Source organism: Haliotis cracherodii, unplaced genomic scaffold, assembly GCF_022045235.1.
Source record: "Haliotis cracherodii isolate W230 unplaced genomic scaffold, xgHalCrac1.p SCAF_4, whole genome shotgun sequence".
Lineage (NCBI taxonomy): Eukaryota > Metazoa > Mollusca > Gastropoda > Lepetellida > Haliotidae > Haliotis > Haliotis cracherodii.
Window position 1 is genome coordinate 59,977,815 of NW_027266297.1, and position 17,110 is coordinate 59,994,924.

General features: G+C 43.2%; 1 protein-coding gene across 1 annotated transcript in view; it reads left to right on the forward strand.

Moving 5' to 3' along the window:
* Positions 1–17,110, forward strand: part of LOC139479075 (dolichyl pyrophosphate Man9GlcNAc2 alpha-1,3-glucosyltransferase-like) — a 31,855-nt gene that overhangs the window by 1,960 nt on the left and 12,785 nt on the right. The window contains exons 2-8 of the mRNA XM_071261828.1: positions 1,340–1,424; positions 3,714–3,803; positions 9,028–9,116; positions 11,477–11,559; positions 12,572–12,636; positions 15,119–15,301; positions 16,723–16,858. Coding sequence (XP_071117929.1) covers positions 1,340–1,424; positions 3,714–3,803; positions 9,028–9,116; positions 11,477–11,559; positions 12,572–12,636; positions 15,119–15,301; positions 16,723–16,858 — 731 coding nt within the window. The remainder of the gene's footprint in view (positions 1–1,339; positions 1,425–3,713; positions 3,804–9,027; positions 9,117–11,476; positions 11,560–12,571; positions 12,637–15,118; positions 15,302–16,722; positions 16,859–17,110) is intronic.

The following is a 17,110-nucleotide window of genomic DNA, read 5'->3' on the forward strand; positions in this document are numbered from 1 at the left end:
GTATGATAAACAATTTTAGTGATCCTACATATTTTATTATACTTTTGTTTATATTTTTTAAGAATTTGCAAACACGAAACTATGTTTTAAGTCCCAAATACAAGGGGTGGTGAACCGTCCCTGTATGTAAAGTAAGGAGAATTTACGTTTCAAGTTTTTTCATTTGTAATGAAATAATTTAATTTTCCAGAAGACAACTTGACAAAAAGTATATGATTAATAGGATATTCCATGTTTCTCTCATCTCGTGACGTGAAAATATCTCCTTTATCCCCCGTCACTCGATGAAAGAAAACATGATTTCACTTGACACATGAAACATCCTCCATGTAAATAAGTCTTTGGTTTCAGCCATCCCTAATGCCTCCGTCACGTTTGCTCTATGGCTACTGTACAGCGGCCATAGACCCCCGAAATCCAGAGATACCTGCAGCATCCGCAGAGGATCTGAGGTGGCCTTAAGGTCGTCCTCGGGCGTATCCCTATCTTTTACAGGCCGTACGGGTCGTCCTCGGGCGTATCCCTATCTTTTACAGGCCGTACGGGTCATCCTCGGGCGTATCCCTATCTTTTACAGGCCGTACGGGTCGTCCTCGGGCGTATCCCTATCTTTTACAGGCCGTACGGGTCGTCCTCGGGCGTATCCCTATCTTTTACAGGCCGTACGGGTCGTCCTCGGGCGTATCCCTACCTTTTACAGGCCGTACGGGTCGTCCTTGGGCATATCCCTATCTTTTACAGGCCGTAGTTCAGAGTTATAACTTTTTTAATTTCTAGGTTCGCCCTAGCAATTAGACAATTACACACGCCGTAGCCATGCCGTAAAGCGGTTCCATGGCGACCATACGTCGTGCGTACGGTGGCCTTGTATTTGCCGTGTGGGTGCTCTGTGTAGCGGTAGCGTCAGTCTCGCCGCCCCGTTGCCCTATGGCTGCCTTGCGTCTGCCTTGGTATTTGTCAAAAACCTATGGCCGCCGCAGGGACGCCCTAAGGCAACCGTGCATCATCACTTCAAAGGCTGTACGGCAGCCGCAGGTTTTCTGTCTCCACAAATTCAAAATACGCTCTGCGGCTACCCTAACATATATCACTGCTACAGTATGTGACCGTGGGAATGCTGTGGCGGCCCTATAATTGCTATTGGCCGAAGATATTTTAGATCCCGCGGCAGCCGCAGCAAATGTGACTGAGGCATAAGGGACACAACTCTGCACAGAGAAACCAAGAATTGCGATACCTCATATGACTTGGCCACACATGTCCCACTCTCCACTATGAAGTCAGTAAATGTATTTTTGAAGAAATGAATGTGATTATTTATTTCACTTTTTGTTGCCAGGTTACAAGACTCCACTGATGTATGGTGATTACGAAGCCCAGAGGCACTGGCAGGAGATAACAGTGAATCTACCGTCAGGAGAATGGTTGGTTTGGTTACCATGGTCCCATATTGCGAAGATAATTTTTTAAGAAATCCACAAAATGGTTGCCAGTTAGGAAAGTGGTATGGAACTTTTCTGCCACACATATACTGCTAATGGATCTATCAGTCAGGAGCCATCTTCTCGAGGCAAGAGAGTTAACTGACTATTAAAGTCTAGTTTTCACCCTTGCCGAACTAGGCTGGTATTATGGAGTTAGATTTTGGCTTGACTAACGAGTCTATGCATAGTCCAATCAAAATCGCTCACCGAAATCGTGTCGATTTTGGTTGATTGAAGGATTTGCAAAGCATGTGCATCGCCAACTCGTTGTCAGCAGATATTTTCCAAATCTTTTCATGTTTTTAATCAAGGTGCTCACGTGATTTGATGCATTTCGCGATGTAAGACCCATTTTATCACAATATAGATTTGGATTATCGATCAGATCGTCCTGACTGGGCGCAACCATTTTGTGTGAAACAAACGCAATTGATACAAGAGGTGGAATCTGATTGGTCCATAGGAGAGGCTTAAAAGGGACATAACTGGTAATAGCCGCTGGTGGCACTACAATCGAGCCCAGTAATTCCAGCCTAGTTCAGCAAGGGTGGAAACTGGACTTTTAAAGTCAGTTAACTCTCTTGCCTCGGGAAGATGTCAGAAGCTGGCTTACACTGTGTTTTACATCAGGGGAGAATATTGGTATCATTCAAATAATATTGGTAAGAATTTTAAATTAAAAACAGTTTTATTCCTTGTCATAGACTCCTATTGTTGTGACCAGACAATCAAACATGAAGACTGCGAGTTGACTTCTCAAAAAGGGGCCAAGAATAATCCTAACAGGCTACCCAGCATCCTCTTGTTATCGACCGATCGTGAAGATTCTGGGGTAGAATTGGTCTTCAACAACCCATGCTTGTGGGATCGGGTTGTCAGGCTCGCTGACTTGGTTGATGCATGTCATCATATACCAGTTACGGAGATCGATTCCTGGATTGTGTGGTCCTGACTCCATTATTTACAGACTGTTCTGATATATCTGGAATATTGCTGAGTGTATTCACCAACAAAGGAACAAGGTATTCGACCCCAAGAATTAAAAGGGGGACTAACATCAAGTAAATTTTGATTCATATACAAACATCACTTTGTTTATCTGCTTACTTCAAGTTTATGATTGGTTGGTTGGTTTGTTGTTTAATGCCGCACTCAGCAATATTCCAGCTATATGACGGCGGTCTGTAAATAATCGAGTCTGGACCAGACAATCACGTTTTTTAAAACAGTAGTCATCACAAAAAATCATCTTCCGCGTAAGAATATAATTAAAGATAAAAAAGAACAACACTCCGAAAAATATTATCGGAAAACGGACAACCGTCGCGATTTGTCCTGTTTTCTATCTGAGCTTTCTGCATCATAGGTTTTGGGACATCATACATTTTCTATCACGAATACTTGCACTATAACGTGGGGGTGTGGCGTCACACAGAAATTGTAAATACTCAGATGATGGCTTGTTTTTAAGATAGAGTTGTCTTTTAGCCTATAAGTGAATGACATGTTTTACAGTTGTTCATGTGATTAGCGAGAAAACAATGAATGTTTCTTCAGCGTCCGAAAACCCATAACACGGGGATATATATTGTATTAATGTCTAATGTTTGCAATGGAGTTTTGTATTTTCAACAAAATGTAAGTAAGCACAGGGTAATTTTTTTTCAATATGCTTCAACATGGGGACAGGGTCAGACATTGCACGTGTGTGACAGTTGTCCTTGTGTCTGGGGAAGGGGGGTGAGGTTTATGGCAGTATTGCTCCCAGACCTGGCGGGTAGCTGGGGGCACGGGAGCCATGCCCGATTTTTTAAAAGTACTGATTTACCTTTGCAATTTACAATAATATACAAGTTACTGAAACTTTACCTTGAATGTAATCACCTAATAATAATAATAATAATTGAATAATTGGATAGATGAACGCGTTGCTCACTTCACATAATAATTTCTGACCCCCATATGCCTACAATGTGCAAACTTCATCACAGCGAAGCACACCGCACCCACCGAACTGCAGTTCCAAGTTTGGAGTTACCTCCCTTCCCTTTGAGGTTTAAAACTCAGATCGCAGTCCGAAACAATCAAAATCATTTGTTGTTTTTGCATGATTGCTTGTCAGTAAGTGTCAATTATTTGTCAGTTGACGAATGACACAATCCCACTATCAATTTTCTCACATGAGTGTTCATAGAGTTGTTGAAATGATAAACAAGCCTTTGTTTACAGGTACACCAACACCACAAGCAACGACCTGCTGTACTGGGGGCTGGATTATCCCCCTTTGACTGCCTACCACAGCTATGTGTGTGGATACATGTAGGTGTCTTCTTGTGATCTCATTGTGGGAGGAAGCACTTATTTTCAGTGATGGGCCTGGAATTCTCACAATCTCATTAAAATCAGATCTTAGTTCTCGCGACCGCTTAACAAAGATCTGAGGATATCCCATTACGGTTCACGTCAGACCGACCTTGCGCGAACTTTGACCGACCAATGGATGATTGACAAGAAGTCAACATTAGCCATTCAGAAGGCAGCCTTCTCATGCTTTACGGCACTAATTTCAAATTGGCGACTATGCTTTGAAACATATTTTAACAAATTCTCGATTATAAATTTGAAACGTGAACAAAAGAACAAGCTGGAATGGCCGTCACCTTCATGAAACGGTAAGCGATGCTCTGATTGGTCGTATGAAAGGTCGTTCTGACGTGACCCCTAATGGTTGTCCTCAGATCTTTGTTAAGCAATAGCGAGAACAAAGATGTGATTTTAAAGAGACTGGGAATTCTTATTAGAGTTACATCATTTGTTCTGCTATTTTATCAACACGTTCCCAGATGAGAAAACAGTAACTGGCACTAAATCATAAGGGATCAATATCATATTAAAAATCCCTGTTTTTTTCAGTTTGTGAAACAGATTTTTGGGGGGGCAAATTCTACACCTCTTCCGAAACCCAATACTACTTGGTTCTCAATAAACACTCATGTAGATGTGAGTTCATCTTCCAGAGTCAAGTGAGTTAACTGACTGTAAATGTCCAGTTTTCATCCTTGCCAAACTAGGCTGGAATTCCTGGGCGTAGCGCCATCAGTGGCTATTATGAGTTATGTCCCTTCTATGCCTCACCTATGAACCAATCCGATTCCACCTCGCGCATCACATGCAATTGCTTCAAACAAAACGGAGGCGCCCAGTCAAGACGATCTGATTGATAATCAAGATTTATATTGTGATAAAGCGGTTCTTACATCGCGAAGTGCATCAAATCATGTGAGCACCTTGATTTAAAGTATGAAAAGATTTGAAAAATATGGGTTGACAACAAGTTGGCGGTGCATAGTTGGACTATGCATTGACTCGTCAGTCCATCCAAAATGTAACTCCATAATACCCACATAGTTCGGCAAGGGTGGAAACTGGACTTTTATAGTCAGTTAACTCCCTTACCCCGGGAAGATGAAGTGAGTTATGGTTGGGGTTATTGGTAGTGGTTATGGTTGGGGTTATTGGTAGTGGTTATGGTTGGGGTTGTGGTTATGGTTGGGGTTATTGGTAGTGGTTATGGTTGGGGTTATTGGTAGTGGTTATTGTAGGGGTTATTGGTAGTGGTTATGGTTGGGGTTATTGGTAGTTTATATGGTTGGGGATATTGGTAGTTTATATGGTTGGGGTTATTGGTAGTTTATATGGTTGGGGTTATTGGTAGTGGTTATGGTTGGGGTTATTGGTAGTGGTTATGGGTGGGGTTATTGGTAGTGGTTATGGATGGGGTAAATTGGTAGTGGTTATGGTCTGGGCCATTTGTAGTGGTTATGGTTGGGGTTATTGGTAGTGGTTATGGTCTGGGCCATTGGTAGTGGTTATGGTTGGGGTTATTGGTTGTGGTTATGGTTGGGGTTATTGGTAGTGGTTATGGTTGGGGTTATTGGTAGTGGTAAGGGTTGGGGTTATTGGTAGTAGTTATGGTTGGGGTTATTGGTAGTGGTTATGGTTGGGGTTATTGGTAGTGGTAAGGGTTGGGGTTATTGGTAGTAGTTATGGTTGGGGTTATTGGTAGTGGTTATGGTTGGGGTTATTGGTAGTGGTTATGGCCACGTCATACTACAAGACGTTCAAAAATGGCACTTGTTGTTCTGTTGCCCGGCATTAAGGGGCTAAAACAAGGACTGGTCGGCTCGGAGTCACTATACTGTGTCTGAGTGAGGTATTCATGTTAAACTGCGGCATGGTATCTCAGTGGGCTAGCACTACAAAATTGGCATTGGTCCGGACTAGTTCAAGCAGCCACACACACAAACACACACACATGCATGTATGTCGCTATGTAAGTGCAATAATCTTGAACGCGACGTTAAACCTCATTTCACCTCACCTCACCTAGTAGTGGTCAGAATCAGTGATTTGAGGATATTGGATTTTGCTCATGATATCAATCACTGGTTTGTCTAGCCCCGATTTATTACAGGCTGCTGAAACATAGATGGAATAGTGGTTGCCTTATGAAACATGAAACACACATTTATCTTGAATCAGGATTTCACTCTGTTTTTAGTGATATATTTGTTCCTGATATGCTTGTCAGTGCAATACATTTTGCTCATCTGTAAATCCAATTAGAGATTCTGCTGCAATTGTGCATTTTCTGTTGTCCTGACATGATTGGTTATGTGTCTAGCAGTTGTTTATGTCCTGTGTGTGTGTGTCTAGCAGTGGTGTATGTCCTGTGTGTGTCTAGCAGTGGTTTATGTCCTGTGTGTGTGTCTAGCAGTGGTGTATGTCCTGTGTGTGTCTAGCAGTGGTTTATGTCATGTGTGTGTTTAGCAGTGGTTTATGTCCTGTGTGTGTGTCTAGCGGTGGTGTATGTCCTTTGTGTGTGTGTCTAGCAGTGGTTTATATCCTGTGTGTGTGTGTCTAGCAGTGGTGTATGTCCTGTGTGTGTGTGTCTAGCAGTGGTGTATGTCCTGTGTGTGTGTGTCTAGCAGTGGTTTATGTCCTGTGTGTGTGTCTAGCAGTGGTTTATGTCCTGTGTGTGTGTGTGTCTAGCAGTGGTTTATGTCTTGTGTGTGTGTCTAGCAGTGGTTTATGTCCTGTGTGTGTGTCTAGCAGTGGTTTATGTCCTGTGTGTGTCTATTAGTGGTGTATGTCCTGTGTGTGTCTAGCAGTGGTTTATGTCCTGTGTGTGTGTGTCTAGCAGTGGTTTATGTCCTGTGTGTGTCTAGCAGTGGTTTATGTCCTGTGTGTGTCTAGCAGTGGTGTATGTCTTGTGTGTGTGTCTAGCAGTGGTGTATGTCCTGTGTGTGTGTCTAGCAGTGGTGTATGTCTTGTGTGTGTGTCTAGCGGTGGTTTATGTCCTGTGTGTGTGTGTCTAGCAGTGGTTTATGTCTTGTGTGCGTGTCTAGCGGTGGTTTATGTCCTGTGTGTGTCTAGCAGTGGTTTATGTCTTGTGTGTGTGTCTAGCAGTGGTGTATGTCCTGTGTGTGTCTAGCAGTGGTGTATGTCCTGTGTGTGTCTAGCAGTGGTGTATGTCCTGTGTGTGTCTAGCAGTGGTGTATGTCCTGTGTGTGTGTCTAGCAGTGGTGTATGTCCGGTGTGTGTCTAGCAGTGGTTTATGTCCTGTGTGTGTGTGTGTCTAGCAGTGGTTTATGTCCTGTGTGTGTGTGTCTAGCATTGGGTGGTTTATGTCCTGTGTGTGTCTAGCAGTGGTTTATGTCCTGTGTGTGTGTCTAGCAGTGGTGTATGTCCTGTGTGTGTGTCTAGCAGTGGTTTATGTCCTGTGTGTGTGTGTCTAGCAGTGGTGTATGTCCTGTGTGTGTCTAGCATTGGTGTATGTCCTTTGTGTGTCTAGCAGTGGTGAATGTCCCGTGTGTGTCTAGCAGTGGTTTATGTCCTGTATGTGTCTAGCAGTGGTGTATGTCCTGTGTGTGTCTAGCAGTGGTGTATGTCCTGTATGTGTCTAGCAGTGGTGTATGTCCTGTGTGTGTCTAGCAGTGGTGTATGTCCTGTGTGTGTCTAGCAGTGGTTTATGTCTTGTGTGTGTCAAGCAGTGGTGTATGTCCTGTATGTGTGTCTAGCAGTGGTTTATATCCTGTGTGTGTCAAGCAGTGGTTTATGTCCTGTGTGTGTGTCTAGCAGTGGTTTATGTCCTGTGTTTGTCTAGCAGTGGTGTGTGTCCTGTGTGTGTCTAGCAGTGGTTTATGTCCTGTGTGTGTGTGTCTAGCAGTGGTTTATGTCCTGTGTGTATGTCTAGTGGTGGTTTACGTCCTGTATGTGTGTTGCAGTGGTTTATGTCCTGTATGTGTGTTGCAGTGGTGTATGTCCTGTGTGTGTGTCTAGCAGTGGTGTATGTCCTGTGTTTGTCTAGCAGTGGTTTATATCCTGTGTGTGTGTTGCAGTGGTGTATGTCTTATGTGTGTCTAGCAGTGGTGTATGTCCTGTGTTTCTCTAGCAGTGCTTTATATCCTGTATGTGTGTTGCAGTGGTGTATGTCCTGTGTGTGTCTAGCAGTTGTGTATGTCCTGTGTTTGTCTAGCAGTGGTTTATGTCCTGTGTTTGTGTGTCTAGCAGTGGTTTATGTCCTGTTTTTGTGTTGCAGTGGTGTATGTCCTGTGTGTGTCTAGCGGTTGTTTATGTCCTGTGTGTGTCTAGCAGTGGTTTATGTCTTGTGTGTGTGTCTAGCAGTGGTTTATGTCCTGTGTGTGTCTAGCAGTGGTTTATGTCCTGTGTGTGTCAAGCAGTGGTTTATGTCCTGTGTGTGTGTCTAGCAGTGGTTTATGTCCTGCGTGTGTCTAGCAGTGGTGTGTGTCCTGTGTGTGTCTAGCAGTGGTTTATGTCCTGTGTGTGTGTGTCTAGCAGTGGTTTATGTCCGGTGTGTGTGTCTAGTGGTGGTTTATGTCCTGTATGTGTGTTGCAGTGGTTTATGTCCTGTATGTGTGTTGCAGTGGTGTATGTCCTGTGTGTGTCTAGCAGTGGTGTATGTCCTGTGTTTGTCTAGCAGTGGTTTATATCCGGTGTGTGTGTTGCAGTGGTGTATGTCTTGTGTGTGTCTAGCAGTGGTGTATGTCTTGTGTTTGTCTAGCAGTGGTTTATATCCTGTATGTGTGTTGCAGTGGTGTATGTCCTGTGTTTGTCTAGCAGTTGTGTATGTCCTGTGTTTGTCTAGCAGTGGTTTATGTCCTATGTGTGTGTGTCTAGCAGTGGTTTATGTCCTGTTTTTGTGTTGCAGTGGTGTATGTGCTGTGTGTGTCTAGCCATGGTTTATGTCCTGTGTGTGTCTAGCAGTGGTTTATGTCCTGTGTGTGTGTTGCAGTGGTGTATGTCCCGTGTGTGTCTAGCAGTGGTTTATGTCCTGTGTGTGTGTTGCAGTGGTGTATGTCCTGTGTGTGTCTAGCATTGGTGTATGTCCTATGTGTGTGTTGCAGTGGTTTATGTCCTGTGTGTGTGCGTCTAGCAGTGGTTTATGTCCTGTGTGTTTGTTGCAGTGGTGTATGTCCTGTGTGTGTCTAGCAGTGGTTTATATCCTATGTCTGTGTTGCAGTGCGCGACTGATCAACCCAGACTGGGTGTCTCTCAACACATCACGGGGATACGAGAGCTACCAACACAAACTCTTTATGCGGTACACAGGTAAGCCGGACAAATCCTGTTTTCAATACCTGCATGGTCAACATTTCTTTCCTCTAAACACTGTTGCTTTGCAGTGTAGTTGCTATTTTTAATCAAGTCATGGCTTGGTTTACGCACAGCGAGACCAGCAAGACCAGCGAGACCAGAAAGACCAGCAAGACCAGCTAGACCAGCGAGACCAGCGAGACCAGCGAGACCAGCCAGTGCTCTGACAAATGAGCACTCTGATGACATCAGCAAAATTTTGTGTTCAACATGTGCCATAGCCTCTTGCATTCGTCACGACTCACCCCTTTCTGTATCCTACAAGAAGACGTGTCCCCCTATTGATGAATGTTATGTGCGAAAATATGACAAACCAATCAGAATGGGCGTATGACTTCCATTACTTAGGTCAAAGAATCACTCAGGAATAGTTTTTGAAATGACATATGTCTTGCATTTAAAAATATACTCAAGATACATTTATACTGTATAATAATGTAAGTCCCGAAGTGTTTTTTTCAATAGCATCAGGAATATACAGTGAGTGAGTGAGTGAGTTGGGTTTAACGCCGCTTTTAACAGTATTCCAGTTATATCGCGGCGTGTCAGCTTAATGTGGGAGGAAAGCCCGAAGCGATGCAGGTCTCAGACGTTTACCACTTCGGTGAAACCCACGAACACGGGTATGGTGCTGACAAACCTAGAAACATAATCGGGGCGAACTGGGATTCGATCCCACAATCATAGGTTTCTTGCGTGCCTAAGGGACTCAACTCAGCACAGCGAATCGCGGCGCCTCAGACGACTGGGCCACCCGTGTCCCCCAGGAATATACATGATATATGGGGGAAATATATGTGAATCATTACGCAATGAGTTGACAATTCATTTAGCGATGCCCGTGTTTGCTTAGACTGAACCCAGTCGCGAAAATGGCCACAAGAGAGGCATGAGTCTCCATTCGGCTTGTCCCGGAATAACACGAATTGGTCATGAATGAGCCTTTTGGCCTCTCATCTTCAATATCAGGGAATGGTCACACAGAGTCGGGTTCATACACAGCCTCATTACTGAAGCAAAGGAACACACACATCACAAGAACAGAAGAAGAAGGAGGAGGAGAAGGAGGAGGAGGAGAAGAAGAAGGATTAGATGAAGGAAAAGCAGAAGGAAGAGGAGAAGAAGGAAGAGGAGAAGGAGTAGAGAAGGAGTAGAAGGAAAAGGAGAAGGAAGAGGAGAAGAAGGAAGAGGAGAAGGAGTAGAGAAGGAGTAGAAGGAGAAGATGAAGGAAAAGGAGAAGGACGAGGAGAAGGAAGAGGAGAAGGAGTAGAAGGAGAAGATGCAGAAGATGAAGGAAAAGGAGAAGGAAGAGGAAAAGAATGAGGAGTAGAAGGAGGAGATATGGGAGAAGATGAAGGAAAAGGAGAAGGAAGAGGAGAAGAAGGAATAGGAGAAGGAGTAGAGAAGGAGTAGAAGGAGAAAATGCAGAAGATGAAGGAAAAGGAGAAGGAAGAGGAGAAGAAGGAAGAGGAGAAGGAGTAGAATGAGAAAATGCAGAAGATGAAGGAAAAGGAGAAGGGTGAGGAGAAGAAGGAAGAGGAGAAGGGGAGAAGATGTGGGAGAAGATGAAGGAAAAGGAGAATGAAGAGGAGAAGGAAGAGAAGGAGGAGAGAAGGATCAGTAGGAGAAGATGAAGGAAAAGGAAGAGGAGAAGAAGGAAGATAGAAGGAAAGAAGGAGGAGAGAAGAAGGGGAAGAGGAGGAGAGAATGAGTAGAAAGAGAAGAAGAGAAGAAGGTGGAGGAGGAAAAGAAGAAGAAAGAGGAGAATAAGGAGGAGAAGGAAGAAATGAAGGAGATAAAGGAGGAGGAGTAGGAGAAGAAAGAGGCAAATAAGGAGGAGTAGAAGGAGAGGAGGAGAAGAAGAAGAAAGATGTGAAAAAAAGGAGAACAGCAACATAACATTTTTTTTTAGAAATGTCTGGATCTGTTATGTACAGACCGCCGTGATACAGTGTCCCGGATGACTTTTGAAACTACCACTCCCCCCTAATTTTTGTCAGTCCCTACTTTTAACAAATAAAAAAACATAAAAATTACCTGGTTTTAATTCTTTCAACATCATGTTCAGTGAAAGGACATCATATCTGAAGTAACTTAAGTAGATCTATACATCATTCACACACACTTCAGTCACAATTTTCTCTTTTTTTAAATATTTTAAGACGAATTTGCTACAAATGGTTATTTAACCTCAAAGCAAAGCAAAATGTTATTTGACCCGTAATGGGATGTCCTCAGATCTTTGTTCAGCGGTAGCGAGAACTAACATCTGATTTTAATGAGATTGAAACTAACTCTAATTGGTCTGTTAACAGTGCTGGCTGCGGACCTTGTGGTCTTTGTCCCGGCGGTGCTGTACTATGTGCTGTCACAGTGGAGACTGGGGGCCAAGGAGAAGGTGAGAGTTGCCTCCCTTAGTCACACCAGGATCTGGTGATCATGGTTTTGAATCCCGTAATTATTGCTTATAATTCTTGGTTTCATTCCAGTGTGTGTTCCATGGAGTGTCACTGATGTAGTGTCAGTGTGCACATTTAGTTTTTCATTATGTCATGATTAGAATCAGACAGACCGCTGTCATATAGCTGGAATAATGCTGAGTGTGGCGTTAAACAACAAACCAACTAACCAACCATAGTTGGTAAAGACAACTGAATCTGGTCACTTATGCAGATGTTTCATGTCAGTAGATCTGTACAGGAGATTATTTCTCTGCTGATATATAGGGGGGCACGGGTGGCCCAGTCGTCTAAGGCGCCGCGATTCGCTGTGCAGAGTTGCGTCCCTTGGGCACGCCAGAAACCTATGATTGTGGGTTCGAATCCCGGTTCACCACGATTATGTTTCTAGGTTTGTCAGCACCATACCCGTGCTCGTGGGTTTCACCGAAGTGGTAAACGTCTGAGACCTGCATCACTTTGGGCTTTCCTTCCACATTAAGCTGACACACCGTGATATACTGTAAATCTTGAAATTAACGCGAGCGTATATAAACAATGTCAGTCAAACGTTAATTACGTCCTGTGAATTGTCACTGCTGGGGTCAAGACAAGAGTTCTACTCACTTATGTCATCACTGATCACACCTGCAAGTCCAGACAGACGCCACCCTTTGTTCTTTGCGACTGGGCATGCGCATGCGCATGTATTGTTTTTGCGGAAGTACTTTACTCAGCGCTAATAAGCTAATAACTGAGGACATCTTTAGATATAAATCCACTGATGCTTGAGAGGAGGGGTTGTCACATTCATATTGAGTCACATTTTTGGCTAGGGTCCAGTGGTCGCATTCTTTTGGAGACGCATTAATTTCACGATTTACAGTAGCTGGAATAATGTTAAAAGCGGCGTTAAACCCAACTCACTCACTCACTCACTCACTGATGTATAACACTTTACTTCCTCCACAGATGTTCGGAGCTATGGCACTGCTGCTGAGTCCTGGGCTCATCCTCATTGACTACGGACACTTTCAGTATCCTTGTGTATCTATATCACAGTAGTGACTGTATTTTCTTCCATTGTCATGACAACCTGTGTCCTTCTGACATTGTGATGTCATACCTGCGAGAATTACCTGTAGATCCATCCCATGAAGATCCAGGGTAGAATAGGTCTTCAGCAACCCATGCTTGCTGTAAAAGATGAATATGATTGTTGTAAAAGGTGACTAAGGGGATCGGTTTACAGACTGGAATATTGTTGAGTGCGGCATTAAGCAACAAAAAAACAAAACAAAAAAAACAAAAAACTGTAGATCCTCCCTCCTTGCATCTTCCCTAGGCAAGAGAGTTAACTGACTTTATAAGTCCAGTTTCCAGCCATGCCGAACTTGGCTGTAATTCCTGGGCTCAAACGTAGTGCCACCAGTGGTTATGTCCCTTCTAAGCCTCTCCTATGGACCAATCAGATTCCATCACTTGCATTTGTTTCAAACAAAACGGTGGCGCCCAGTCAAGAGGATGTGATAGATAATCAAGGTCTATGTTGAGATAAAATGTCTTACATCGCAAAGTCCTTCAAATCACGCGAGCACCTTTATTAAAAACATGAAAAGGTTTGGAAAATATCTGTTGGCAGTGCACATGCTTTGCAAATCCTGCAATCGACCAAAATCTGCGCAACAGTTTACGAACCGGATTTCAATTTCGTTGCGCGATTTTGACTGGACTATGCATAGTTAGTCCAGCCAAAATGTAACTCCATAATACCAGCCTGGTTCGGCAAGGGTGGAAACTGGTCTTTTATAGTCAGTTAACCTCACTGACCGTCACAATCTCATTAAAATCAGATCTAAGTTTTTGCTGACGCTAAACAAAGATCTGAGGACATCCCATTACAGGTCATGTCAGAACGACCTTTCGCGAACTTTGACAGACCACTGAAAGAACCACAAGAAGCCCCCATCAGCCAATTAGAAAGCAGCTTTCTTGAACTATACGGCACTCATTTCAACCTGCCGACTTTCATTTCAGACTATACTTGAAAATTATGTTGACACAGTTCTCGATTAAAATTTTGGGAACTTAACAAATGAACATTCCGGAATGTCTAATATATGGTTGAGATTGTATGGCAGTGTTTCCCACATACTGTGCGACGCCTCCTCCATTCAAATGTTTATCCCAGAAGTGAAGGATAGACGATAATATGTATGGGCTGTAACTGTCGTTCGGAATATCCCATGATTAGAAAACACATTCCAACTGTCACTTTCATGATCTGGTAAGCGACGCTTTGAGTGGTCGGATGAAAGGTCGTTCTGACATGACCCGTAATAGGATGTCCTAAGATCTTTGTTTAGCGATAGCGAGAACTAAGATATGATTTTAATGAGGTTTGGACCAACACTGCCTCAGTCTTTAAATCATGCATGTCTGTTAATGCCTCACATTTTCGTATGTAAGTACTCAGTCTTTGTACCCGTGAAGATTCGGGGTAGAATAGGTCTTCAACAACCCCTGCTTGCCGTAAAAGTCGACAATGCTTGTCGAAAGAGGCGACTAACGGGATCGTGTGGTCAGGCTTGCTGACTTGGTTGATACATGTCATCGTATTCCAATTGAGTGGATCAATGCTTATGATATCAATCAATGGATTGTCTGATCCAGATTTAATTATTTACAGACCGCGGTCATATAGCTGGCATTGCTGGGTGTGGCGTTAAACAACAAACAAACAAAAACAAAACTCGGTCTTCATATCCTTTGGTTGGGGTTGAGATGATGGTGTTGCAGATTTAAGGGGAAAACAGAAGGTACAGCTATTCATAATAGTGTGTATATATATAATACTCCAAATCCACACCCTAATGCATGCTCAAACCGCTAGTCAATGGTTCAATGTTCACTGAAATGTCATTCTTCACTCCCTGGGGAGTATGAAACCAAACTGCCTTATGAAGCTCTAGAAGGGTTACAGTCACAATCTCATCCTTACGGGTACCCATTCATTGCTAGGTGAACGTATTTCACCTGATTTGTGTCCTGTACACAGGATCATGTGCCACCACAATTTTCTGTTCTCTTATAAAGTTCTCTTTTTTGACTTATGGACCCGTGAAGAATCTGGGTTAGAATAGGCCTTCAGCAACCCATGTTTGACGAAAAAGGCGACTATGCTAGTCGTAAAAGGCGACTAACAGGATCGGGTGGTCAGGCTCGCTGACTTGGTTGATGTCATCGTATTCCAATTTGCTGGATTGATGCTCATGATGTCAATCACTGGATTGTCTGGTCCAGACATGATTATTTTACAGGCAACCGTCATATTGCTGGAATATTGCTGAGTGAGGCGTTAAACAACAAACAAACAATTTTATGACCTATTAATTAGTCTTACATACCATCTTCAGCAAATATATTTCACTGAAACTGAATGAATGTGCATATGTAAGTATTATTTATTTATGCATCGTCACACATTTCAACCATGTTCCTCCTTAACCATGAACCTAGATATAATGGCGTGAGCCTCGGTCTGGCACTGTTGGGCATGACCTTCCTAGACAAAGGTCATGACCTCCTTGGGTCTGTTGCATTTGTGTTGGCGTTGAACTACAAGCAGATGGAGCTGTATCACGCCATGCCCTTCTTCTGCTACCTCCTCGGTTCCTGCTTCCAAGTGTCCTTCTCCAAGGGGTTAGTGTTTCATCGATGTCCATTTTCCCCAAGAGTTATTGCCCTTGTTACCCATAAGGATCCTATGCACTAAGAAATTTTATGTTTGCTTTTATCTCAAAACCTGAACTATGCCAAATGTCTAGTTTTAATTATTTGGCAAGCTGCACTTTGGTAAAAAGGACGTAATTTCCTTTTTTTTGGTGGTTTTGTTTTATATACATACAGAAAAGCCACGATTTTAGAACATGGTCATAAAACCATATGGTAACAGGATCTCAAGTTGGCACATTGTTGTGAGCAATTGAAGTTGACAATAATGTTTACGATGTAACAGAATATGTTTAGATGAGATGCAACAAGACTCTCATTTATGAAAATGACTCTCAACAACTGCTAATCATCACCTTGTAGAATCTCTCTCTCTCTCATCCCACCTCCCTCAACAAAACGACCCGTGAAGATTCAGGTTAGAATTGGTCGTAGGCAACCCATGCTTGTCGTAAGAGGCAGCTAACGGGATCAGGTGGTCAGATACGATGACTTGTCTGATGCATGTCATCGTATCCCAATTGCCATGATCAATGCTCATGATGTCAATCACTGGATTGTCTAGTTCAGACTCGATTATTTATAGCCTGCAGTCATATAGCTGGAATATTGCTGAGTGTGGCGTTAAATAAACAAATGACATGCAACAATAATCTGCCTTAGCCGAATGCTCATTCTAAAACTCAGTTCTGTGTATTGGGTGATATTGTGAAGTATGTCGTTCGGAAAAAATCAACTAGCAACTATAGCTTAGCTGGGAATGAGTTGTGTACATAATCGACCGCTGATTGGACTGGTCCAGGGAACAAGCTGCCGTGCAGCTGCGGTCGGCAGCCAGCATAGTACTTTGGCCACAGGCCAGCGCCATGTGACGATTCGTCACATCCTTCACAGTCCATTCAAGATATTGTGTATGTTTTTCATCCGTTTCATTTTTGACATGTTTTCATATTCTCATAAACAAATGTCAAAGAATGGTTATGGTTCATTAAGAAAGATTCTAAAACGTGAAAATCTACTTGTTTTTGTGTAGTTATCCTTTGTTTACATTGGTTGTACGGCTCCATGTGCTGTCTTCGAAGCCCAACGGAGAGTTAGCGACACGGTCACTTTGATGTATAAATATATATTGTCATGCAACTCACTGTCGCAGTTGTAGTAGCATATCTATATAATTATGCAAAACAATATGTAAAATGCCCCCGAATACTTGCATTAGTCCGTTGTACTGATTTCTGAAAAAGCGCGTTTCTTTACAAACAAGAGAAAAGTCCGGTCACGTGATATGCAAATTAGCCTGTGGCAGTGGTGTTATGCTGAGTCACCACTGCTCTGGAGTGTGGCTGCTGTGACTAGAGCATCACTCACTCATTGTGGTTCTTGTGTTGTAGCTACCTGAAGTTGATGATGCTGGGCCTTGTGGTCGTCATCACCATGGGGATGTGTTGGTTGCCATTCCTATCTGACCTTGACAGTGCTCTTGCTGTTCTTCGTAGACTCTTCCCCTTCAACAGAGGATTGTATGAGGTGAGGGTGACGTCACAGTCTGCACAATCTCATTAAAATCAGATCTAAGTTCGCGCTGCCGTTAAACAAAGATCTGAGGACATCCCATTACAGATCACGTCAGAACGACCTTTCGCGAACTTTGACCCACCACTGAAACAAATAACAAGAAGTTGATATCAGCCAATGAGAAAGCAGCTTTTTTGAGCTTTACGGCACTCGTTTCAACCTGGCGAATTCCATTTCAGACTACGCTTGAAAAATATGTTGACA